The 25,389-nt window shown below is 41.0% G+C and overlaps 1 protein-coding gene across 1 annotated transcript in view; it reads right to left on the bottom strand.

Annotated features, from left to right (window-relative positions):
- LOC142582542 (glycoprotein antigen BM86-like) overlaps positions 1 to 25,389 on the bottom strand; it is a 29,723-nt gene that overhangs the window by 705 nt on the left and 3,629 nt on the right. The window contains exons 4-17 of the mRNA XM_075692376.1: positions 24,414 to 24,533; positions 20,033 to 20,140; positions 19,725 to 19,787; positions 17,280 to 17,411; positions 16,061 to 16,189; positions 12,745 to 12,864; positions 10,738 to 10,847; positions 9,985 to 10,037; positions 6,992 to 7,134; positions 6,354 to 6,524; positions 4,907 to 4,979; positions 4,311 to 4,366; positions 3,048 to 3,168; positions 2,447 to 2,486 (exon numbers count right to left, since the gene is read on the bottom strand). Of these exons, the coding sequence (XP_075548491.1) occupies positions 2,447 to 2,486; positions 3,048 to 3,168; positions 4,311 to 4,366; positions 4,907 to 4,979; positions 6,354 to 6,524; positions 6,992 to 7,134; positions 9,985 to 10,037; positions 10,738 to 10,847; positions 12,745 to 12,864; positions 16,061 to 16,189; positions 17,280 to 17,411; positions 19,725 to 19,787; positions 20,033 to 20,140; positions 24,414 to 24,533 (1,439 nt within the window). The remainder of the gene's footprint in view (positions 1 to 2,446; positions 2,487 to 3,047; positions 3,169 to 4,310; positions 4,367 to 4,906; positions 4,980 to 6,353; positions 6,525 to 6,991; positions 7,135 to 9,984; positions 10,038 to 10,737; positions 10,848 to 12,744; positions 12,865 to 16,060; positions 16,190 to 17,279; positions 17,412 to 19,724; positions 19,788 to 20,032; positions 20,141 to 24,413; positions 24,534 to 25,389) is intronic.

Raw genomic sequence — 25,389 nt, forward strand, 5'->3', positions numbered from 1 at the left:
TTAAATTCTAGTGTTTTACGTGCCAAGACAACGACATGATATATGAGACATGTCGTAGCGGGAAACTCTTCGGATTAATTTTGACCATCTGGGGTTCTTGAACGGGCACCCGATTGCATACGGAATGCGGGCGCTTTTGTGTTTCGTCCCCATCGGAATGCGGCCGCCGCTTTCGGGATTTTATCCGGACCCCTCGGGCTTCGCAGTGCAATGCCAAAGCCACTATGCCGTCACGGCGGGTCATATTTGCGCCTTTAAGCTTGACAAAAAAAAAATATTCTCCTTGTAAGTAAAATGTGCTGAAGGAGCGCACTAGTACACAACGTGATCCGGGCAATTCAGGCGGCCTATGTACCTTGATATGGCTGTTAAACGACTCGTTAGCAGTTTCTGAACAAGAATTGAAAATCACACTAAATGTATGAAAACTATATGCTTCAGTTCCTGCACGTCTTTATGACTAAGCGCAGAAGCGCTACCAGGTTTCAAGAAATAGGGCGTGGCCGGTCACAAACTCAGTTCCAAAATACTTGGTTATTACCCCGAAGTAGTCATGCCGATGAACATAAGTTGCTGGCTTTTGTTCAGGTAGGTACACACGTTGTAAATAGTGAAAAGAAAATGAATATACCGAGGATCTTGAAAACGTTTACGTACTCTGTCCCTCACTATAGAACTGTCAAAAGAGACTACGTGTCCTGTATACAATGCTTTAGCAATTGATTGCATGGTTCACTGGTAGAACTTTATAACCCGAACCATTACCTGGACTTTGGGGCGCTAGTGATTTATTTTGATTACATTTACGAGCTTCTTCAGCTAAGTACAATATCATTGTATCAGACGTGTCCGAGAATCGAATATGCCATCTCGTTCTCACTAGCAGAAACAATTACCGCCAAGCAATTCGGCGGCAGGCAATATGCTTTGTAAGTCCTCCAAACGCACCGGAGGGAGTTTCCATAACGGAAGTTTACTGCTTTCCTTGCATGGTCTCCTCCTTACATATGGGCACCACCAAGGTGTGTTCTTAGGAGGTGGATCTAGCCCGGGGCCAGCTCCGGCCGCCTATTCAAATACACGTAAAATGCAGAAATTCTTTTGTGAAGCAATGCCTAGACCATTTTGAATGCGATTTGTCGCAACGGAGAAAAAAAAATTAAATTCTAGTGACCGTAGAAAGCAAAACTTTGATTCGGGGCCCTAAATTTTTTACAAAAAATCCCGAAAGTTAGTAAGATTCAAAAAATAAAAATAAGAACTCAATAAGAACTGTTTACCGAATTGTGAAATTGTTTTTCATTATTCAGTTACAGCATCAAAAACTTGATATATTTGCTTTAAGAATTTTGTAATTATCGTCATTTCTACAACAACAACAACAAAAAGCAAAAGAACGAAACAAAGGGAGTGACGTAACTAAGCAATCCCCAGCCTACACTCACTAGATTTTAAGTTTTCTTTTAAATCCAGAAAACCTCACAAATTTACTGCTGTGGCTGCAGAGAAAAGCAATATCTCGCTTTAAGTATATTTATATTAGAACCACCCGGCAATAGCTTCCTCCTGAGAGGTCGCTTTGCCTTGCTGACAACTAGAATTTCTATAATAAAATAGATGAAAAACGCATATATGCTCAAATCGTACATCTATTGAACCAGTTTGAATAAAGTTTATTGCGTCTAGAAGGGGAATTTGAATTCTACCGAGACTATTATGCATTTTTTGAGGCCTGGATAGTTTCACAGAAATTGCCAAAAATTGGTAAGATTAAAAACGAAGATTGTTGCACAGTATTTACAAATTCTCAGCTCTGCAACCAAACAAGATATGGAAGTTCTGTAAACTGCACCTGTTGAAGAACTTGAAGCGGACAAGTTTGATACATAAGTTTGCAGTTTACGTGAAAATGTTATAACGCCACAAGGCGTCTGTAAAAATACTAATAAATTAATGGTCTATTTTAGAGCTTTAGATCTACTTTAGACTGATTTAGGTGCTTTTACTACAGTTTACACAATTGGTGATACATATTTTATTGATTGTTGAGTTTGTCTGTATAGTTTTTCTTGAGATGTTCAATATATATTGAAAAGATATTATCGTAGAAAAATAATTTGGCGCTAACAGTCGGCAGATTTCTGTTTTCTTTTAAGTGCAGCAAGCCTTATGGAATATTGTGCAATGGCAGCCGATAAAAACAATGTCTCATCTCCCCTGTATTTAGCTTGGTGCTCCTGAGTTAAAATGTCCTCTGAAGCGCTTAAGCTTGGCTGAAACCAAGCGCTGCTCCATTGTCACTTATATTTAGATATGGAATAAACAGCCTCGTATAAGTGGAGTAGTAATTGTAGTAATGGTAGTAATTTATTATAATGTAGTAATTGTAGTAATAGGAAGAGTAGTAATTTTCTTGCATATAAAACACGAAACTCCTTTTTCTCACCTTGCTGCTCGCTTTTTTCACCGGTGTAACTATGTACGATCTGGAAGGAAGAAATGAAAGCGTGCAAAGAAAGAATGTAATATTTGTGAAGTCACTCGCTGTTGTCCAGTGAACAAGTGGCTCATATGGGGGGGATTGGTCACCGAAATGGGATGGATTGTTCCAAAGTTATAACCGCAAATAATTTTTGAGGACTGTTATAAATTACGTTGAAGGTATAATATGTTAATATGAGGTTAAAATGAAGGTGTAAATGTTAAAATATTAGAAGTAATACTCAATAATCAATTATTTAAACGTACACATACACACACACACACACAAAAGCAAAGAGGTGCACATTTAAGAGGGTATTTGATTGGACTCAGCAAGAAATTCCTGGAGATTGGAGCAAACATCTCTGCGTCTGACGCCCAGACTAGAGGCCTCAAAGGAAAGGATCACAAGTTCTGTTAAGCCCAGGCATGGACTTTCAAGAGGTCGTTCTAATATTTCTTTTTTTCTTGCAGCAGTAATGGGGATACAAGATAAAAAGGGTCGAATTGTTTCTTCTATAAAAAGAGCACATAGCTTATTATTTTTTTTAAAAGGAAACACTCACGTCTTCCTCTTCATTAGCATAATGACGACTATAACAGCAGGTATCAAGATGCCGATAACAATAGCCACGCTCGCCCAGACATAGCCAGTTGGTTTTGGAGCTACCGACGTCGTAGTTGGAGCTGTGAAACAATCAGCGCGGCATTTTGAGAGACGGCGTTTGGTTGTCTCTTAAAGCAAGATCACATCATCGTGACAAAAAATTCTTATTGACCATTGAGGTGATGGTGAGGTGCATACAATAGGCAACGAAACGATTGATAATATTTTCTCCACGTTATGCGCTACGAGCGTGTTCAGTATGATTCCGCTTGTTCTTTTCTTTTTATTTCACGCCGAATAGGTAGCAGTGCTTTTGAAGTTTTCTCGCGATATTAATATGTTTACCAGAGCTTAAGGAACTCATATTCATTGGCCTTTACTTGCCATGGCAGTGGCATAATAATGACGCAGGCATTTCATGCTCAAGTCGCTCCAAACATTCCTTCAAGACTACAGTGCTTGTTGACGACTGTACTATTTCAATCATTTGCAAAACATTTTACGACCACGTGAGGAGTGACGATTGACCAAAAGTTTTACGTATGATGCGAACATGATTGATGCGAGCTACATCTAAAATAGCGGAAAACATACTAATATAGCTGTACTATATACCTGATATAAGCTATATGAATTATATAAAATTCACTGTTTTGCTATCCTAAACTATATGGTGACGTATTATGAATGAAGAGCCCTTTTCAATATAGTGCCACCAGTGCTGTTGTTTCTACATAAAGCATGGTACAGTAAAGCTCAAGTTTGCGTTAGTGTTGGTTCCCCTCCCAAATGCGTAGCTCGTTGGGAAAGTATTGTTATACGGAGCTGTTTTTGCAATGAGAGTGGTTCTGTGACCAAAGCGCGATATTTCTCGCTTAGTTTTCGTCTATCCTTTATGTATGTGTCTGCTTTAGTTTTTTGTTCCTGTTTTAGATGTGCTTCGCATCAAGTATGTTCGAATCACGAGCGACACTTTATGCAATCCTCTCTTCTCTCGTCGCCGTAAAATATTTTGCACTTGATTGAGAAATGAACACTCTGCCTTCATGAAACGCAGCGGAACTGAAATTAGCTATCGCGCAGAGCTGCTTCTCATGAAACGAGAGAAACTAATTTGATCTCAAATGAGAGCCCTGCCCTTCCAAGCACACAATTCCTGAACCATCACATTGGTCAGTGATTTAATCACTGTAACTTCTATGCAGAATTATTAAGCACTTACCTGACGCTTTTTCATGGTGTGGCTTACGTGGAGCCATGGTGGTGTTTTCCCTGCAGCTGAAGGACGAGATAGAAACAGAGGTGTCATTATATTATAACGCTGAATGAAGAAGAGGGTATAGAAGACACAGTTGTTTTATTGCGAAAAGTGGACTATTTGGTAACGATGAATATCGGATCCATGAAAAGCATGTTATTTTCTTTAAGCTTTCTTAATTAATACGTTGAGGCATATCGACGACAATTTTCATATTCTTGTAGCAGCATCTATAGAAATAGGGTCGTAATGTAAGTCAGTTTGCATATCCGATGCTACAGCTTCACGGGTTCGAATTTCTGAGGGGATACTGCGCTTTTTTTTTCGAGTGTTACAAATCACGTTAAGAACAACCTTTTTGGTTTGGAGTGTATTCATTGAATGAATGAATCTGTCTGTTTGTCTGTTTGTCTGTTTGTCTGTTTGTTTGTTTGTTTGTTTGTCTGTCTATCTATCTGTTTGTTTGTTTGTTTGTCTGTTCTGAATTTTCAGAGTGGCAGATGTTCACCCGAGCGTCCAAGGTATAAAATATTTACATCGTTTCCTTTTCTTTTACTCACTTGCACTTATATGAAGTTGTTGCGTCTGGTTCACATATGCAGTCTTGAGGGCATGGATTTGGACGGCAACCTTCTGCAATAAACAGAATGATAGTTAAAACATGTATCCACTTGACATCCCCATAACTGTGGCAAGCGTTCACTCAACGTTTTGCAATCTGAAGTCATATAAAGGTGCGTTTAGACAAATTCTAGTGATTGTTGTTTCTGAATTTTTGGTAAGGATGTGTTGAAACCGGCCACCAGAATACAGCACGAACAGAATTCGTAAAATGTTTAAATGCCGCATTTATTCACGAATTTAAGCACATATCTGTATAACTTCGTGGTGCATCTTGGTTACGTTACGACTGTAGCTGGTTCTATTTATGAGTTGTCTATGCTGTATGAAACGGCGCAAACAAACTAGAACAAGGAACGAAACGAACTGTGTGCGCTTCTTGTTGTTGGAAAATTCCGGTGTTGCGGTTGTGTTGCCGTTAAAATTCACTTCATTTCTTGAATAGGGTACGAACATTAAATAAAACTAAACCTGCAAATGTATGTGGCCCTTTCCACAAGTAAAGAGCAAGTATGGATGGACACCCAAAGGAACAGTGCATATATATATATATATATTCTGACCGACTACATTTTTTCTGTTCACTGTTGCATGTAAATTCTTGCAGTATTATAAACTCCCACTTGGTCCTGTGCCTTAGTGCTATGCGTTACAAAATAAGCAGCTCCCTAGGGTACGAGGTGCCGAAATGATAACAAACCACAAGGGTTAGAGTCTCGAAGTCTCGCTAGGTGGCTCCATCGGTGTATTATAACATTTACGATAGCTGCATATTTTCCAGTTAACTGTGACAAACATTGTCCCGTAGAATGCTGCGGACGTGGCATGTGCGCACACCAGCAGTGCCACAGCCCAATCTTTAGTGTCGCGCAAACCCGACGATGTACGAAAATCAGGTTACTGGCACCTGCTTTATTTCTTGTCTCTTATGCCACATTTTGGCAATAGGAATTCAGTCCAACAAATCAGTAGATGACTCGTATTGACTACTAGATCTCGCGCCATACCAATAACCACAAGAACTCAACGAATAAGAAGGCTGAGGCGAAATATAAACGGAGCCGGTGTCAGCCTTAAAAAGCCTGTATAGGAAAGAAGGGGCGAATATTCATGTATCTCAGCTTCTCTACCGGGTAGAGCCACATACAAAACCAAGGCGACTGTAACTACAGGCATCACCGACTAAAGTTTTCTCCTCGAAATGAGATCGCTCGCGCGCTTCTGGAAATGTGTACTCCAAACGATACCACACCAGGCAGTGCAAGAATTGGCCACGCACGTTGTTCTGCCGAGATTCGACTCCGCAGTGGGAATCAAAGTGTCACCGTGTCGAACAACCGCCACGATTACGGGCAAAGCTGCAACTTTGCGTTTCATATAGCTTACCAACGCACTGTTGAACTTTGAGGGAACCCTGCTGGATAATAGCTGCGCCTCTTCCAAGGGCACACTGCAGTAGGTACGTTCCGGCTCCTTCACTGACACACATGTGGCTGCCACTGGAGACCGCTGCGGTGCTGTTCAAGTAGGCGTCGCACAAATCCACTGCCTGTGGGTCTGCTCGGAACACGAGTAAGCGCCGGGTTAGGGAGAAACAGAGGTGCAGAAACGAGGACTTTGTTTAGCTATGTGGCCAATTTGTTTTATTTATGTTCTATTTTTTAATGATATTCACACGTTGAAACACGATTAAAAGAGTAGGCAACAGCGCATACAGTGTTTCGAAGCTATTTATAATGAACCATGAAAATGAACAAGAATGGCTTAAGAACATGCGCATATGCAAGAGGGATATGATAGCCCGTGCTATAGGCATGAAGTGTGGCAGAGAGCGCTATTCACAAACTGTGTGTCGGGTAGCCTGCGGCAAAATTGAACTGCCACTTCATGCGTCAGCAGTAAGAATTATTCGTCGAATAGAAGTTGTACCAGATGTGTTGCATTATTTTAATTTGGATCACTGCATTTAACATGACTGGTCGAGATTCCGTAATCTCTGGAACGTATAAGACGTTCTGACTTACCTGATGAAGTGCCGTTTACGATGTACAAAGCAGGAGGAAAAAAGCAACCGCTAGTTTTATCCCAGTTCTCGCACAAGTGTATTCTGTTCAACAGTGCTGGTGCAGGCTCTTCCGAAAATGACAATTCCACTTCGTGCTCTTCTCTATGAATATTGCCAGAAAAAAAAACAAGGAATAACAGCAAGGACATCTCAGAATTATTCTTTCGAGCTCTGTTGTTGTTTCCGGACTTATGATTGTTATTTATCATCATTATCATCCCTGACAAAGTGAAGTCTCTTTGTCGAAATGTTGGCTTAACAGGCAACATTGGTTCCACCCCGGTTGTTGTTCCTCATTAACTGGCAGTATTGGAAGTTTGGCTACTGAAGAGCCCGCTATACCAAAGTTAGTCACACACACACACACACACGCACACGCACACGCACACACACACACACACACACACACACACACACGCACGCACGCACGCACACACACGCACGCACGCGCACACATAAAAACAATAGATGAGGACAAAACAAATAGAAAAAAAGAACTTGAAATAGTCAAACGCTTTGAATGAGACATACTACATACTGTCACGTAGTAGTGACGGTGAAGAAAGTAGCAAAACTGTGAATGACGAAACTAGCGCTTTAATGGGCGCACCTGTGCCCTCAAAAACAGGCTACTCTCAAAGAACGATAGCGGCGAACACGGTCGGTGATCGGCTAAGATCTGCTCAGTGGGTCAAGCGCGTCGGCTTTTATACATCAGTCATCGAAGGTTTCGGAGTAATCGCTGGTGTCCGCGTGTCTTCCAGAAAGTTCTACGACATTCGCGTCGCGCATACATGAAATCAGATTGCACATATGGCTCGATGACAACAGACATCGGATAGAACCATCGATAACATTCGAGAAACTTCCGATACATGCAGGCGCGTCCTGCGCTGAGCGATAACATTTGTTGGGCGGCGAAAAGCGGTCACCCGAAAAAGATAATGAAGTACACGTTTCAATACACTCAGCAAGCATACGAATAATTTGAGGTAAAGTTTCACATCTATACAAATCCCGTGCAATGCGGAGTTATGGGATGACCTATGACAAGCCCAAGTAGTCTCTGTCCATGTTGAAATAGTTAAGTTCAAAGCACATAAAAGCGCTGACGTGAAACTTTGTCCGGATAATAAACTGATATAAAAGAAGACCAAACCACAGTGGATCACTTCAAGTCTCCACCTTCCCATGAATGTTTGTCTTGTTTAGAATGCCAGGCACAAGGTTTGTCATTTTTTGGGGGGCATCTTCGTGCATTGTCCAGTTTCATTTGTACCACCCCATTTGACAGCTATTGCTTTTCAGGTAGCTAAAGTCGGGGGCTACAGTGTGCACTTGTAGAATATGTGACTTTTTTGTGTATCCATGCTAAGTATCGGTATACTTGAGAAAGTTCTTTCGCGACTCTGGAATGTAAGTACAACCGATAAAACAAATTTTGTATTTTCACAGTCATTACTGAAAAGCCAAAAAAATGTATTATCACTACATTGCGTTCTGCTGCTGCACACGAGGTCCCGGGTTCGATTACTGGCCTGGGTGGCGCAATCTCATAGATGCACAACGCAAGAATGCTCGTATAACATGATCTGGGTTCGCTTTACGCAAAGTAAGCTGGTCAAGTTCACCAGGTCGTGAATAGGTCACAAGATGATGAACACCATGTTCGTCCCTTTTTCTTACCCTTCCTACCATCAAGCTTTCTCCCAGGCCGTTGTTTGGGATAATAAGTTCAAGAATTTATTTTAAGAATAAAAAACACCGTCAGTTCAAAGGAAGAGTAGGGCACAAGATGAAATCATTGTGAATTCCTCGGAAACATAGTACATCAACGTGGATATGGTCACTGAGTACTTGTCACAGACACACAGCAGATTCTTCAAAAAAGCGTATTGCGCGTACTTTTGTATTATTGCGATGGCAATTATAGAGGGTGTCCCAGCTAACTTTAGTCAGAGTTCAAAAATATGCAAATACCACGTAGCTGGACGGAACCAAGGTAATGTTGTTTGCCATCGCTCGGAGATACTCAACCGATTTCTTTCATTCCACCTAATTTGATTAGTCTTAATCAATCAATACACTTCTCAAATATACTAATTACATTAAAAGTGTTAACGATAAAATTGTAGAGCGACAGGAAAAACTCCCGATGCAGCTTTCTGTTTCTCAATACGTCCTACATAAAAGTTTTTCCGAACGTGAAAGCAGGCTGCGAATACATGCAAAGTGCCTCGAGCGGCCAGCCTGCCGCTGAAGGGCTGATTTGCTGGAGCGCCTGTCTCCTTCTGACGCGTGCCGCAACCAAAGCAATCAGAACTTCAGCAGCAGATGAAATGGACATGTCCACTAGGAGGACACTTACAGAATATCGCTCCGCTACCCCCCTCCCCCGCCCTCCCAGGAATCTGATGAAAACAACCTAAAATATGTTCTTTATTAGAGAGCCAGTGGTGTTTCTGTGCCTCTTTCGATTAACATTGTCTTATGTAGCTGATTATTCTTAGATTTATTAGGTTATATGTTTATTGACTAGCTTAGCTTCTAAGCTTTATGCAGCCATTATTATTAATAAGCCGTAAGAAGGAGACTTCTCTGGTATCTGTTAGATATAGCTTCAGTATTCATTTCTGTAAGTATAATATTGGTTCTGACAAGAGCTCGAATATTGACATAATTGAAAACATCCAGTTTAGAATGGAAGGAGTGTCAGAAATTATGTTATAAATTATTAATTGATTGGTTATTAGTGGTATTGGTCTTCATTTAAAATCATTATGAATAATAATATTTGGAGCTTTCCAAAATCGTATTTTCATAAATTTGCACCCTGGATCATAGTCTGTATTAATGGGCATCGACACTCACAGAAGCTATTAGAACAGGTTAAAAAGATGTGTCTGGCATGCCACAGCAGCGTCAAAAACAACAATATTCACAAGTACTCACCCGCATTTCAGAAGTCGTGTGGCCATGAGATTCACGCCATATAGGTTTCTCATCTGTAATCACCAGTATAAACTTTAAATATCGCGTAACATCACGGCTTGCCTGTTGTGAATTCACTATTTTCTGCAAGCTTTTGTGACTTCATCGCAAATCCGCCAAGCCTTTGAGAAAGAGAAATACATCATTAATAAAGGATTCCTATTCAGAGTCAATGTCGAGCTCTCTCCGGCTTTGGTGCTGAGTCCTTAAAAGCGCTTTTGTAACGATGCCCCTTTCGGTCCTTTTTCTTTTCGCGTTTCGTGGGTAGTCAGAGTGACGCTCTGTCCGCGTTATCAATGGCATCAGCTGGTCGTGAACGGTGCAGTATAAGAGTGGCGTAGAATTAAGGGGAAGTCCTCGCTATACTAAATCGCGGACCCGGCTGCAAATCTCGTTAACGGGCCGCATATGTGGGGCAACAGTGCCTATGAGGTCGCCTCTTACAGAACAGTTGAATAGTTTTCTCAGCACTTGAGCATCGTGTGCGAGCAGTTTATCTTTAGGATCCAACTTTTTCATGGCAGCAATGACCTAATGTATAGAATGATGGCCATGTCGCTATCACATATTTTCAATATTATTTACGAAGTTTCTGACAAACTAAAAGAATAAAAAAGGCAATAAGCGCTATTCATTGTTAAGCATCATAGTTCGGCAATTATCTCGTTTATGATTCCCCTTGTTATTTCAGAGAGAAATACAGGTGAAACTTACCGCTTGATCAATCAACTGCCCAATCTTGGCACAACTGCGCGTCGTGTATGTAGTGGCAGTTATGGAACTCTGGTATTGCTCGAAGGTTGTGGTGTAAAGAAATAGCTTGTCTGCATATGGTAAACATGATAAAAGCACATATAAATAAAAAAGTAAGAGTTGCGAACATAAAGCTTCACTATACTGTGCCCCAATACGGGATGAGTTACGTGGTTTAATGCATTTGAACTGCTAGCTGCAGAAAGACATTTGCTATATGCGCAGGTTTTCCTATTGCTCGCAACGTCATTGCCAAAATAAATATAGTGACTGATTATGGAAGAAGATAACGCCCACATGTACTATAATCAAACCTGCACAAGTAACACAGGGGCGCATTGATGCAAGAAGAGCTTCACAAACGATCAAGCGACTAACAGCAAAAGCATAATTATTTAGAACCTATAATTATACCTGCGAACTAATTTACAGGCGATGCTTCTCTGGTAAAACATTGCTGGTCAGAACAAATTATGGTGCGCAAACAATTTCATTTCAGTTAATGCATTTTTCAACATCAACAAGCACATCGAAAATTTTATTATTGAGTGCATTCTTGTTAAATAACCCCGGAAGAGTTTACAGAGTGGTGGTTAAATGTATCGTTTGTAAGTGGCGCTGTATGACCGAACTGAATCTCCACCGCTGGAAAGTGTTCGAGATGAAGATCTCATCACTCCGTTCACTCTGCAACGAAGTGGCATTGCTGCTACCAAATGCTATGACAGCTTGTAGAGGGATGGACCCCGTCAGGAACTTGCCCTTTCCCCTCCCCCTGCAGGGTACATGTATTAATAAAATTTGAGTAAACTCCATTTCGCCATTCTCCAACGCCATAAAAAGCAGACTGAGTGCCACGAGAGCATAGGAACCGAACCTCTTCGTTGTATTGAGCTTGAATGGGCAGGAAGACAAAAGTGTCTGAAATCGTCACGGTGGCACAGAAGCCTGGCCTCTCACTTAGAAAACTGCGATATTCGCACCTTGGCTCTGCACGTGTGACACAAGCGACTATGCTGCAGGTACTGGTGTAATAAGAGACCTCCACAGTCAGAACATTCGATATTTCTTCACAGCTCGGCTTTTAAAGCTAGTGTAAACGCGCCGCCAATGTTACTTGGACTGCTAGAGTTGATCGTTTTGCTTGTTTTGTGTGAAAGCTCCAAGAAAGCGCATGTGACAACAACCGCGGTTAAATAGATGTCACCAAGCACAAGGCTACTTCATCTTGCAAACTCCAAAAATGAGTGCCCCCCTGGCCCACACAAAGTAAGCGCGGATGGTGTATTTGGAACGAAGCTGCGCCAGGTTCGGCCAGGTTTTGCCATGGCAGCAGTACTCAGCGTCCGCTACGTCTAGTCAAGGATCTCTTGGATTCAGACGCGTTGTCTTCTCGTGATACCCAGCATCAAGTATAGTCCGCACCAGCTAGCACAGTTTTCGGTCTTGATAGAGAGGTACTTGCGTTGGCGTGGATTCAAATCCGGGTAGCGCGATTCACACCAGTGCGGCTTCGGAGGTTCACCACGAAAGGGAAACTCCACAGAGCTAGCCTCCGAGCTTCTCCGTTCCCCTTTCGAAGCCAACAGGGACTTTTAAATAAAGATATTTTATCTCCCTCTCTCTCTCTCTCCGCAAGCACATAAAAAGCCCCAAACAGCCTTCAATAAAGCAATTTTACGTTTGGCAATCTTCAGCTCACCAGACATGTGCCTTTGATAGGTTTACTTCCGCAGAATCTTGTAGAAGCGACAATACGCAATGAGATGTGGCAGTGTTCTGTGCTCATTTAGGGCTAAGCGTTTTGAGAAGCAGCGCTTAGGCGGAGCAGGCACAAGGAATTTCAGCTTCACCTTGAGCTAACAACTCTCCTCTTACTATGTACCTTGATGTGCTAGGATGGCGCGTATGTATTTCATTGTTCTAAAGTAATGGAGTACTCATGTCGAGCGTTGACGTATCACTTACCTAAAATACACTGCTGTTTGGCATGGTCCCATTTCAGGGGATACTCGCAGACACATGTTTCCATTTGTGAATCAATTATACACTTACTTAGCGAAGGTTGACATTTGAGCGAGCACTTCTCTGAAATATAAAAATGAATTAAGTCACTGCATCACTGGGCGCCTTTTGAGACTGTAAGAATACTCAGCTCTGCTGCTCATACAAGGGGCGATCATTTTTAAGTTCTGGGGAATTTTTAAAAAGCACCTGTGACAGATAGCATGATTCTTGTCCTTGAGCTGTAATATTCGAAGAGGCGGAAATTACTAGCCCGAGAAATTGAAACACATGTTAAAGTAATTAATAAGATCACAAGTTAGCTTTCTAATTTATTACTTCAGGGCACATATCGTTATTTACGAATCGTAGCCGGTGACTGTGCAAGACGTATGCATTCGAAATGAATCTCCAGAATGACATCAGTTTCGAGATGTTATTTCCCAAAGTGTGGGACGAAATACCTAAGCGTTCCAGTTACTTTTGTGCTTCAGTACATAAAACAATGTTTTGTTAAATATGCAAGTGGAACAACAATGTATTTTAACGGCTTGTTTGATGGCGCATATAATAATAATAATAATAATAATAATAATAATAATAATAATAATAATAATAATAATAATAATAATAATAATAATAATAATAATAATAATAATAATAATAATAATAATAATAATAATAATAACTTTATTTGCATCCGAAATACACGATGCCGGAGGCCTACAGAAAAAGCTGTCGCATTACAGCTTGACAAGGCCGCAGGCCCCCGCACTGGCAACTTCACGTAGCAGTCAGCAAATTATAAAATATATGTGAGTTATAATCAGCACTCACTGAAATCCATACATACAAAAAGATAAAACTCATCCCATATTCAGACATCGTTATGCAAATTATGGTGTACAATTTGAAGTTATACAGTTAATACAATTACACTTTAATACAATTAATACAAGTAATACAATACAATTTGAAGTTATTCAATTGTGAAGTGCAAACATTTAGCTTTCAAGACACATGGATCCACACAAGAACGCCACCAGAGATCCGCGCACACAAAATGAACCGCAGAAAGCGCAGATAACTCCGCAGTAAAAGTGCAGTAAAATTAAACACGAACTATACCATTCTTTTTTCCCTTTTTGTTTTCTTCTTCTACGCACTAAAGTATTTTCGAAGGTCCGCAAAAGTAATTTTGTCAGGCTCTATATTTTGTTTCTGTAGTGTATTCAATAACCTTGGCAGCCGGTTTTTCAACATTTGTAAGCCATATGTTGTCCTACAAGTATCTATTGCCCATGTTTCAAAATTTCGTGTATTATATGTAGTAGAGTGATATTTCAACTTCGCTAACTGATGCAAGAAACAAGTATTATTTTTTATCTCTTGTTTATATCGCTTGTACAGGCAATAATAATAAATATTTGTTACTGGCATTATGTTGTACCTGCGAAATAAGGGCTCAGATGGATAGTACCTGGGTATATCCGCAATAACTCGCAGAAACTTTTTTTGCAAAACATGGATTTTTTGCAAATTGGTTTGCGTCCTAGAGGCCCAAACTAGGTGACAATAATTAAGTCTGGAACAAAATAAAGTATTATAAATTAGCATCATTACAGTGCGTGGTAGTATGCTTGCGTTCCGATATATGAGGCCGATTACTTGGGAGAGTTTTGTTGTTAGTTAACTGATCTATGTGCTCGTCCCAAGACAACGTATTGTGGAAGACAACACCCAGTGTTTTAATAGAAGGCACTATTTCAATTGGAGTTGAGTTAAGCAGAACCCTTTGATGTAATGTTAGCTTCTTGTTTCTAGCGTGAAACAAAACTGCCTTTGTTTTCTGTACATTTATTTTTAAGGCATTTTCTTCTGTCCACTTTTCAAGTTTACCCAGGATTTCATTGGCGTTGCGAACTATTTGGCTGGTTTCCTTTGCTGACAAAAATAGACTAGTATCATCTGCATAAATGACGAATTTTACTTCTGGACATATACTTACAATACATATCTACATATATATACATATATATATGTAGATATATACATATCTCCAGACAGGTGTCATTCTGTAAATTCATTCCAAGTGGATACGCCTTGCAAGCTTGCAATACTGTAAAATTACAATATGTGCTGCGAAGTAATCAAGAAGTTAATTAGTAGTCCTTCTAATTAGTTGCCTATGTGCTTCGAATTATCGTGCTAGTAATGTCCGCCTCCCTGAATAATGAAACTCAGTCTAGAATTATGTTACATGCAAGGGACGATTTAAAAAAAAACTCCCGAAAACTTAAAAAAAAATTATCACCCCATACACAACAGATGTCAATGACTCTGCTTTGATAAAAAGCCCAACTACAGAAAGCTCACCGCATATCTCTTCGGTTCGCTGTTTAAACTAAGCCTGCTATCGTAGCATATGAAATAAGACGCCGGCTTAGACGATTCAGTCTCAGACACACCTTCAATCCAGATCACAGGCCTACGCTGCCCTAAAGTGACAAGTTTATTGCATTACCAATTACTGTCATCGCAGGAACCGTGCAAACCAGACAATATGGCCTAATGGGTGACTATATCGATGGCGGCTTAAGCTACTGCTTTTGATGATGCGTGGTCGTTACGTTACTTTATCCCTTGAAGCATATTCCGGTTATTTCTAGGTTTACAGTGTCATAAATCTCACATATACTTGACCTTTAAAAGCACATAGCTTAAAGTCGAGGGACAATAGTAGCGTCAGCGCTGTTACGGAGAGCGCTCTTACACAACATCACTTTTACAGACAGCAATAATTTAAAAGCCGTGCGTCGTTAACTGGCCAAGCTGGCTGCTTCAAGGTACAAAAATTTTCACATCTGGTGGATGTCTGCTGCATGCTGTTGACATCAGTAGCGCCTTCTCAAACTTGCCGATGGTGCAAGATTTCGCATTAGTCGAGATTTTCTGCATCATACTAGTGCAAAAAATAAATAAATAAAATAAACACACTTATGCAACACTTGCAATTGTATTGCTTCTAATTCTGAACCATCACAGCTCTCTGGAGCGAAATTTAAGCGCGAGTGAACTAATAATTTCATCTGCAGGTTTGACTGCACTATAGAATTCGCGCAGCGAGCATTGCTAGTGTTGGCTAATTTATGGCTACATTATAGCTATAGCTATAATGCTATAGTAGCTATAATTACAATTCACAATTATGTAACCACGACTTCAGTATAGCGAAGTTGATTGTTCTTATAGTTAGGTAGATGCATAAGAATGTGCTTACTTGAACAGATGCCACCAATCATTGCGTAGCCCAAAGGGCATTCGCACGAAGCTTCTCCATCTTTGATCCCGCATATTTCACCACTCTCTTCGCAACTTCGTGCTTCCTCTTCGTTACATTCAACTCTAGCTGCAGCATAAAACCAACGTATGTATTCAGTATCAGTAAGCACAAGTCGCTGATTACACAACCTCAAACCAGAATTAAATACCTGCTAAATTAACTACAGACGGCATAAAAAAAATCAAGGCCTAAAGTTAAAACTCCTTCACAGGAAGGGCTTTATATCACCAAGCAGAGTAACACAAAATTAGAGTGAGCATAAGAAAGTTTATTCTTTTCACATCTTACTTTCTTTTCTCATCATCTTTTCTAACCCGCCTCCCCAAGACAGATTATACTACCGGACGGTTACTCTGGTTAACCACTGTGCAATTCATGGCGCTAGATCTGACGCTTGGTCAGGCCTAATTCGGTCGGATCCTACAGAATGCGTCGGGTGAATGCTTAAACGTGCTTATACACTTCCTTTGGTGTGGTCAACGTTCGATAGCTTCCAAAGGAGATTCCACGTGATCGCTATTTGGCTTTTGAGCTTACCACAAAACTTACCACGTAAAAGTTAACGTGGTGGCCATCACGAGGGAGCGGTAAATTCTGCGGGTAGGCACCTAGATTATAATATATGCAGGGTAATTAAACGAAAATTTTAGAACAGAAAGGCGATGAAGACCTATGAAATTTGTGATAGTACCGCACAAACAATCGCGAAACGAAACTTTATTTGATTAGACTATCCTCAACGTTTGTGCGAGTCACGGCAAATATCTTAAATGTTGATATTCTGAAGACTTCATGGAGGCTTTGTCAGAGAAGAATGTACTTTCTTACCCCTATAGTAACAAAGTAATGAGTAATAGTGGATGGGATAACGAAAAATTATTTTCCGCCTTAAAAAAAAAAGAAGGAAGTATTTTTTAGGTGCTTTTGCACTTTTGCAAAATAATTCTCAGTTTTAGCTCGCCACTTCACTTTTCCTGGCTAATAAACACTTTGGGTGCATTGAGTATTTACATCCTTAAGCGGAAACCACTGCGATTTATTTTTCCTATATGATACGAAATGTAGTTGATAGTCAAACAATTACGTGTGAACCAAGGGATAGGATCTAATTACGTTTTTTATCTATTGAAGGGCATTGCAAATTGTCGAAAATTACCCTGGCACGTCCGTCCATCGGCAGCGAACTCGTCCTTGTCCTCGCACTTGCACTTATAGTCAGGAGTTGATGAGTTCTCGTATGTGCAACCGTGCTCGCAGACAGGCCCAAGCAAGTCCTCAGCGCATACGTCTGTGTCGAAAATAAGTCAAGCCCATGCTTAATGTAACAGCTGCACTTCTCTGTGTCAATCAAGTGAAAACTAGTCGGAAGTCTTCGAATGTAGGCAGCCAAATCGTTTTTAAGAAGAAGTTTACCTCAGGAGCTGTAACTTATAATAAATGGGAACAAATGAATTGTTCTGAGTGGACACTCACTGCACATAATTTTATCATGTTGCTTACATTTAGAAGAAAAGGTTGAAGTCTACCAACTCTAAGACAGTATCTTGCTTCGAATAGTAGTTGGAGTAGGGAAAAAAGAATAAAAAGGCAGGAAAAAAATAAGAAACACACGATTTCAGAGTGCTGTAATTTAAACTAATTCAGACATGTAACACCCCTCTGAAATATGTCATTATTTGCCACTTGTAAAACGTTCGCGAACATTGTACTAACCTTGCGTAAGTTGTTAAATCATCTGAAGCGAATAAATTTGGCATATGAGTTGACACATGCAGTTCACAGGATTGAGATACGTGTTTTTGGTGCTGAGTTACGGATTTATCACCATAGTGATTAAGTTTTATTTCTTAAGTTGGTGATTTTTGGCGATTATTGTACAAAGTTTGACTCGGTAAATGATAATTATGCTTTCTACAGTTGCTACGGTTCAGCCTTCTCTCTTAAATGCGATAATTTTAACTCAATTTGACAGCACTTTCGCGTCCCACAAGCATTTCAATTTGGAGATTAGAATTGGCCCCAAGCAGTAGCTTCCTCTCAAGGCCTTTTTCCATGGCTTATCTCGGCAATGCGACACAACTCAGTCGGAGGGAGAGACGCGAAAATATAGATAGGATATGCGCCGGTTCCTCGTCATGACACACTTGTACAAGCGAACATTTTTTTCCTCCTCAAGAATAGATTGATTTTCGATCAGATTATTCTCTACCTGCCGGTGTTGATATAAGGTAACATGAATCTCACGGGACACAATCTCGTGAAGGGCTGAAACAATTCTACAGGTGGTGAGCAATATGTGAAGACGATTGAGAAGAAATGCTAGGATTTCAGTCTTGGTACTGTTTGCTTCATGAATGTGCAACGCGTAAACATTGTGATTTCTCATTCTTTTTGAAGTTGGTTGTGTTTCAACTACAGCAAGGAAAAACAATAACTAGAGTATGAGACAAGAATATTGACTTTGTCATCTGGAATAGACAGGAGGCGTGAATAGCGGCGCCTGACTCGAGCTAACGTCATGGAAAATTTCCTGTCATAGGTGAGACTTACGCAGAAGCTCAGGGTTACATGACGCATAACAAGGACACGCCTATGCAGAAAGAACTAGGCTAAGACAACTGAGCCCTGTTGCTCAAGGGTCGGTATTTCATTTCGGTAAGCACAAGACTGCATGGACTGCAGGGGCCCCTCCATGTGTGCACGTTACTTACGCTAACATTCGGGTGCAAAAACGGCAGGCATACTAATAAACATGGCCGAATTTCATTGATAGGGCTCCGCGTAAATGAAAAAATCGGTGAGTGGAAGGACAGCCTAAACCTTATCGCTGCGAGTATAAGCGGGGGACAATTATAAGAAGTGCGCAAAAGCGAAAGAAAGCGAACATTGTTTATCTTGTACACCCAGTTTTGTATTCCATATGGCTTGTATAATCACCTACCTTACACGCCCTTATGTCACCCGATACTGCTAATGAATAAATATAAATAAAAGAAAGAGCACTGAAACTAGGACGCCGTGACTTGCGTGAAGATTAAAGACGTGTTTGTGCGCGTGCGCCGTTACATGTAACGTTTTGGTGGGAATGGCGGGGTCCAGGAGTAATCTCGACATAACATTTATTAGTATAAATGCTCACACTGGCGATGAATGCGCAGTGCTCTACCACAATTTATGGGTATGCGCAAGCACGCCGGACCTCGCACCCAAACCACACCTCACTACACGGCAATGAGAAGCAACGCTGTCCAGCTACGACTCCCGGAGTCACCGAGGTCACCTGGACAACCTGATCAACCGAACGAGAAGGGCAGCTAATGCCGGTGGACTACTGGACTGAGAGGACAGCCTACTGCAGAGCGGAGGAGCTACCTACGCTCGCTTCCCTCCCGTGCTGTCTTCTATAAAGTTTACTCTCCCTCTCTCTTTCGACATAACAAAAAATAATGTGTTATTCGACAAAAGAGAAAACGTTTTCAAAATTCTGTCATTTGTGGATCAGCACTTCACAATCACTATCACGCATCGACCATTAACCCTTCATTATTAACGAAGTGGATTCAGTGCAGTAGTGTAACCATAACTGAAAACATGTACGTACTTGTGCAGATGCTTCCATTTCCAATAGTGCCTGGTAGGCAGAAACTTCCTTCTTCATAATGGGCTGCAAACAAGAGAAATACATATTCGTGTTTAATTTACTTACATACTTAGGCTCAGATTCCATGGTGTTTTCCGGTTCTAGTTATTTGTCACATTAATTAACAGTAGCGTTTGGCGTGCGGCTTAACGTTTCAATAAACAGAATTACGATGACGCATACAATTTGAATGCTAGATCACGAAGCCAAGCTAACAGTTAACAAAACTTTTAGTGCTTGCCGATGCGTTCTAAATATTTCAGCCTTACCGTCACACGAGCCTGCCTCCCAGTTCTGGCAGCAGCGGCTATCTTCTCTCAGCTTGGCATTATTGCAGATATCTTTGCACGTAAAGTCTGGCAACAAGCAGGCGATGGCTGGGAAATGAAAAAAGTAAAAGGAATTGTATTTCTGAGTGGTACATAGCCGGGCGTTAACAACTACCATATATTTTAGCCGATCATTTACGTTGCCGAAGCAAATGAGCCCTTTTGTCGTATTTTGGTCACGTTGTGCAACATCACAGAACAGAAATAACTTATACAGGGTGGAATTAGATGGAAAATTGTTGAAATCGGGCTAGGACACCCCGAATCACCCAGATCTCAATAATATGTAGCTGTATTTTAATCTTTATCAACAGCATTTCAGTAACGTCATCAAATATAAATTTATAATTTTTGACGTTCTGCTAAAGCCGAGAATCAGAAAAAGAAGTCGTGCAAATTTTGTACGCCTTGCTGTCGAAATAAATGTGCACGGATTAGCGCAAAGTGCGCCTCCCATCAACGCCACTCCAGTACTGCAGAAAAAAAAATTGAAAAAAAGAAAGAATAAGCAGTTCCCTATACGTATACCCACCCAACTTGTATACGGTTTCTGCTGTATACGGAGTTTTTCTGCGAAGACATTAAGTAATTTTTAAAAATCACCTGCGTAGGATAGCGCTGTTCAACTGCTTTAGCTGATCTTGATGCTTAGGTGAGGATTACTTGCACGAGAAATCGAAACGCTTGATCGGATAATTGCCAAAATTTAAATATTTATGTTTTTAGCTAATTACTTCAAGAGGGACTTTTAGCTCAGGTGCTCCTATTTAAATACATGTAAAAAAATATTCGTATTTCTCGGCAACCACAGCACCACATCTGACGGGGTTTGTATCATTTAAAAGAAAAACTTAAAATCTAGTGACGGTTGCTTTCGTATTCTTGATTTAAGTCTCAAATTTGTTATTAAAATTTGGCAAGAATAAGGAATTTCAGAAAACGCTAGTATCAGGTTTACAGCTCTGTAATTTAGCAATGAAAAATAATATAAATATGTAAATTGCATCTAATAGTACATCTAAAGCGGACAAATATTATTATGCTACATATGAATCTAAAAAATTAGTAATATGGAAATACAGCCTTTGCAGAACACTTCTACACAACATAACAAATTAAAGAAAGATATAAATTTACATATTCAATTTGTCCGCTGTGAATGAGCTTATGAGTGCCGTTTACAGAACTGCGGTATCTTTTCTTGTTGCAGAGATATCAATTCGTAAACTTTGTGCTTCTATTATTTTGAAACTTTCGAATTTTAAAAAATTCTTTTAACAAAATTCAAGCCGTGAATCAAAATTATGCTTTCACCAGTCGCTATAATTTTACTTTCTCTCTCAAGTGGAACAAATTTAATTAAAATCGGTCCAAGGGTTATCTCAGAAAAGCGTTTCTGCGTTTTACATGTATTTGAATAGGCCGCGTCGGAGTTGCGCCCAGGTAAAGCTTCTTTTTATGGCACATAATGCAATTCACAAATTGCATCCAGTAAGACTGCAAGATATATCCACTTACAAAGAGTTCTGTGGGTCACACCATTTTCGAGATATGCGGCTTCAAACTTGCGGTAAAAAATGCACTGTGGTTCTACTAGCTTTTTTAACAAAACGCCGTTTTATGCATTGAAGCACAAAATAAAACTGGACCGCCACTGTATTTCTTGACAAAGTTCGGGAATTAATGATCTCAAAACTGGTGTGATCTTGAGAATTCGTTCCAAGCGGGACCGCCGCTCCAAGTTGTAAAATGGAATTTGGGCCGTAAGGTAATCAATTATAAACTAAATTAGTGAATATTCTTAATTAGTAGATTATGCATTTTGGTTTCTTGTGTAAGTAATGTCGCCTCATCGAGTAGTCCAGTTCAAAGACTGAACTTGTGCAATTTGTCACAGGCGTTCTTTCTTTAAATATTGCTTAGCCTTCCAGAAACGCCTGGCATATACAGGGTGTTTTTTTTTTACAATGCAGATCTTCTTATTCAAAAATTATGACTGTAAGGCACCTGTCGTCTTCGTATTCTTGACGCAACCTAAGTTACTCTGAAAATACGGAATAACAAACAATTATTAACATGTTTATAAGTACCTTAGGGGCACTTGTGTTAATGGCAAATTTGAAGACAGTCGGATTTTAATGAACCCTCATTTTTTTGCGATAGCAATTATCTGGACCCTCCAGGCTGATTTCCGCCGTCGGCGTCGCCATCGCCCTGAGGTTGCGTAGGGCCTATAAGGTCGATAAAATCGTTGCCACGCGCCGTGAGCTGTATGTGCGAGTCAAATCGTGCGAGGGTGAGCCGGCGATCGCGGCTCAATCTCGCTCACGCAAGGGAGGAAAGCGGAGAGGAAGCGTGCCGTCTGCCGTCGTGCGCAAGGCTTCTGGGAGAGGTAAGGGAGGGGGGCGCGTTCTAATCCGGGTGGCCCGGGCGGCGACACGCGCCCGCCCGGGCCGCTGCATATTGACAGCCATCTGCGACGGGGACAGAGCCTGCCGTGCGCGGTGTTTGTTAGTTCACGCAGATGTGAGAGGCAGCGCGAAGGCCAATTCGCTCTCTGCTGCTGCCGCGCTTCCTCACTCCAACATTTTGACAGCGAGTTTCTGCGGTCAAAGAGTGAGATGTGTTCATGTTTATTCATGTGCACGTGACAGCATGCTTGCTAATTTAGTCACTATGCCTATGTTTACAAGTATATACGGCCGATAAGACTACCATCCTTACTTCGTATAGCTGTCCACTAATTTGCTATCGCAATCGATACTTCGCCTTTCGGGTGGAACTGCGACATTTTTTAAAGGTCTCGAAAATTGCACTTAATTTAAGATATTTATCATCCACCTCTAATTTCAACGGTAAATCCAGGCAATATCGAAACCGAGAAAAGGCGGCCACTCTCTCGTACCGGGACAAAACGCCCCGTGACGACAAGCGCGAGGAAGTTTGAAACCGAACGCCTCGGCCAGTCGCGGCCCCTACTAATATGGCACGCTTTGACTGGCGAGGATGTGCCGCTGTGTGTCGAGTCAGGATTCGCCGCGGCGTGCTTATCATTCAATCTTCGCCCCACACTTCTTCACGGGGCGTTGCCGTCTGACGCGCAGTGGGACGCGCTCAGTCTCAATATTGCCTAGATTTGTCCTTCAATTTCTATGATGAATATCTCAAATTAAGTGTGATTTAGTGGATGTTTCAAAAAATGGGTACGCCATAAATTGTGACGCCGTAAAAGTTTACATTTAATCAACTGCCCTCAAGTTAACAAAAAAATTGTTAATTAACTTGTTTTGTTATTAAATCGTCTTTTCAGAGTAACATTAGTAACTGCGAAGTAGTTCCGCCCCGCCGTAGAGCTCGTATGCGAAGACAACATGTGTCTCACGGTCATAGATTTTTATAGCAAAAACTGTATTCCCTAAAAAAAAAAACACCCTGTCTATCGGTTCTCCGGGAAAAATAGCAAGTATAAGATATCAACATAATCAGTTAATCTATCCTAAAAGCGTCCCGAAACACGAACGTGGAAGGTATTTTAAGCAATACTGTATTTTCTCGCATTATCACTTACAAATTAAATACATTTAAGCGATTTTCTATCATAAACGCCTCATCGCTATGTAATCTCGTTCTCAGCAACAGCCTGCTTTTTCAATGTTTTCCAGGGAACGGTGTAACTCTGGCGCATGACGTCTCGAAGAGGAATCACTGCAGTACCTCGTCCTCATCACCTCGTGGGCCTTATGAAAATGAATCCTTACTAATTTGCACGCGTTATTATTGTGCTGTAAGGCTGCAGTTCATACCGCGTCATTTCGATGCAGACGTGCCAGCCTTAGATGCCGTAGCGGCAATGTATGATATGTATGCATATGCGTATGCACACCTTAACGGCCTTGCCGCAGTACAGTTGTATAATGCAGTGAAGTTTGCACAATGCATTGCGGTGAAGGGAAGTGGTATCTTGCGCAAGTACTACGCGCAAACAACGGGTCAGTGTTTAGTAGGGCTCGCCGAGACCTCGACCTATAGACCGCCCTGCTTCCCCGCGAAGTCCTTCACGTGTCCCAGAGATCCTGCGTCGCCCACTTTATTTTAATCACAGGTACTCTCCCGAGGCCTCCGTCCGAAGATATGTTTATTTTCGCGAACTAAATGGTTCCACCACAATACACATGCGTATGCGGCGAAGCTTAATTACGCACATCCGTTTTTGTGGAACGCATATAAAACCCCTGCAGCCGCAGCATCCACGTGGGAGGTTATCACGCAAAGTCGTTAGCAGCCGACACTGGATGCGGACAAGATTCGGCTATACACTCACATTTACAAGTGCCATCCTCAAGTTCAGTGCCATGAGGGCAAACACAGTGCGGCCGACCATCGCGGTCAAGGCTTTGTTCACCGCCGCTTTTCACGCACTCATCCCTGAATGCTGGATCGACTGCAATGAAAGAAGACGTTTCATACACATTACATATAAATGAGGTGTGAGGGTGTGTGTGTGGGGGGGGGGGGGGGAATGTAGGTAAAATTAATATTTTAAAATGCATTAGCGCAAGAAAGCTTACAGTGGTGTAAGAAATTACACAGTTCAAAACATTATAACGCAAGAGAAAACAAGACAGTATAAGAGCAAACTTCGTCATTCACTATGGTATGGAACAGCATAAAAAGAAAGCAGTCACATCGAAAAATTCAGACACAAGCAAATACGACGCAAGTATAACAATACTACCGATGGAAAGAGCAAGGGAAATTATAAGTATGACATGTACATAAGCTGAGAAAAGTGTCAGCGATATTATGGCGTTTATGTTCGATGTCTCTTTGTCGGCGTACGAAATTCGTTCAACACTTCTAATAGTGTGTTTCATTTATCCAAATTTTTTCATTTTGTGTGGGTTCACCAGTAGGGAATTCGTACTCGATTTATTCTACTATTCGGCTGGCCTTCAGTGGCTTGCCACGCTCAGCGTATTTTAATTCTTATCTATCTAACGCCCCTGCATAAAGCATAGCGCATATTGCTATTATTATTGTCTACAAATTTGGTCGGAGTTGCGTGTTCTTTTTTATTTTTCTTGCTCGCTTGCTCCTTTGGCTTGACATAAGCTCTGCTGTCCTTGCTAGGACCCAATGTAATTTTTGTCGCTTGGGCAGCTTATTCACGATGAAGGTCAGCATGCATTTGTTTAGGCATAATATGCTTTGAGGGAATCGATGCAAAAAAATTAATCACAATAATAAACAATAAAAAATAATAATTTAGTTTCATTTTAGCACTAACTTATTATTAC

Source organism: Dermacentor variabilis, chromosome 5, assembly GCF_050947875.1.
Source record: "Dermacentor variabilis isolate Ectoservices chromosome 5, ASM5094787v1, whole genome shotgun sequence".
Lineage (NCBI taxonomy): Eukaryota > Metazoa > Arthropoda > Arachnida > Ixodida > Ixodidae > Dermacentor > Dermacentor variabilis.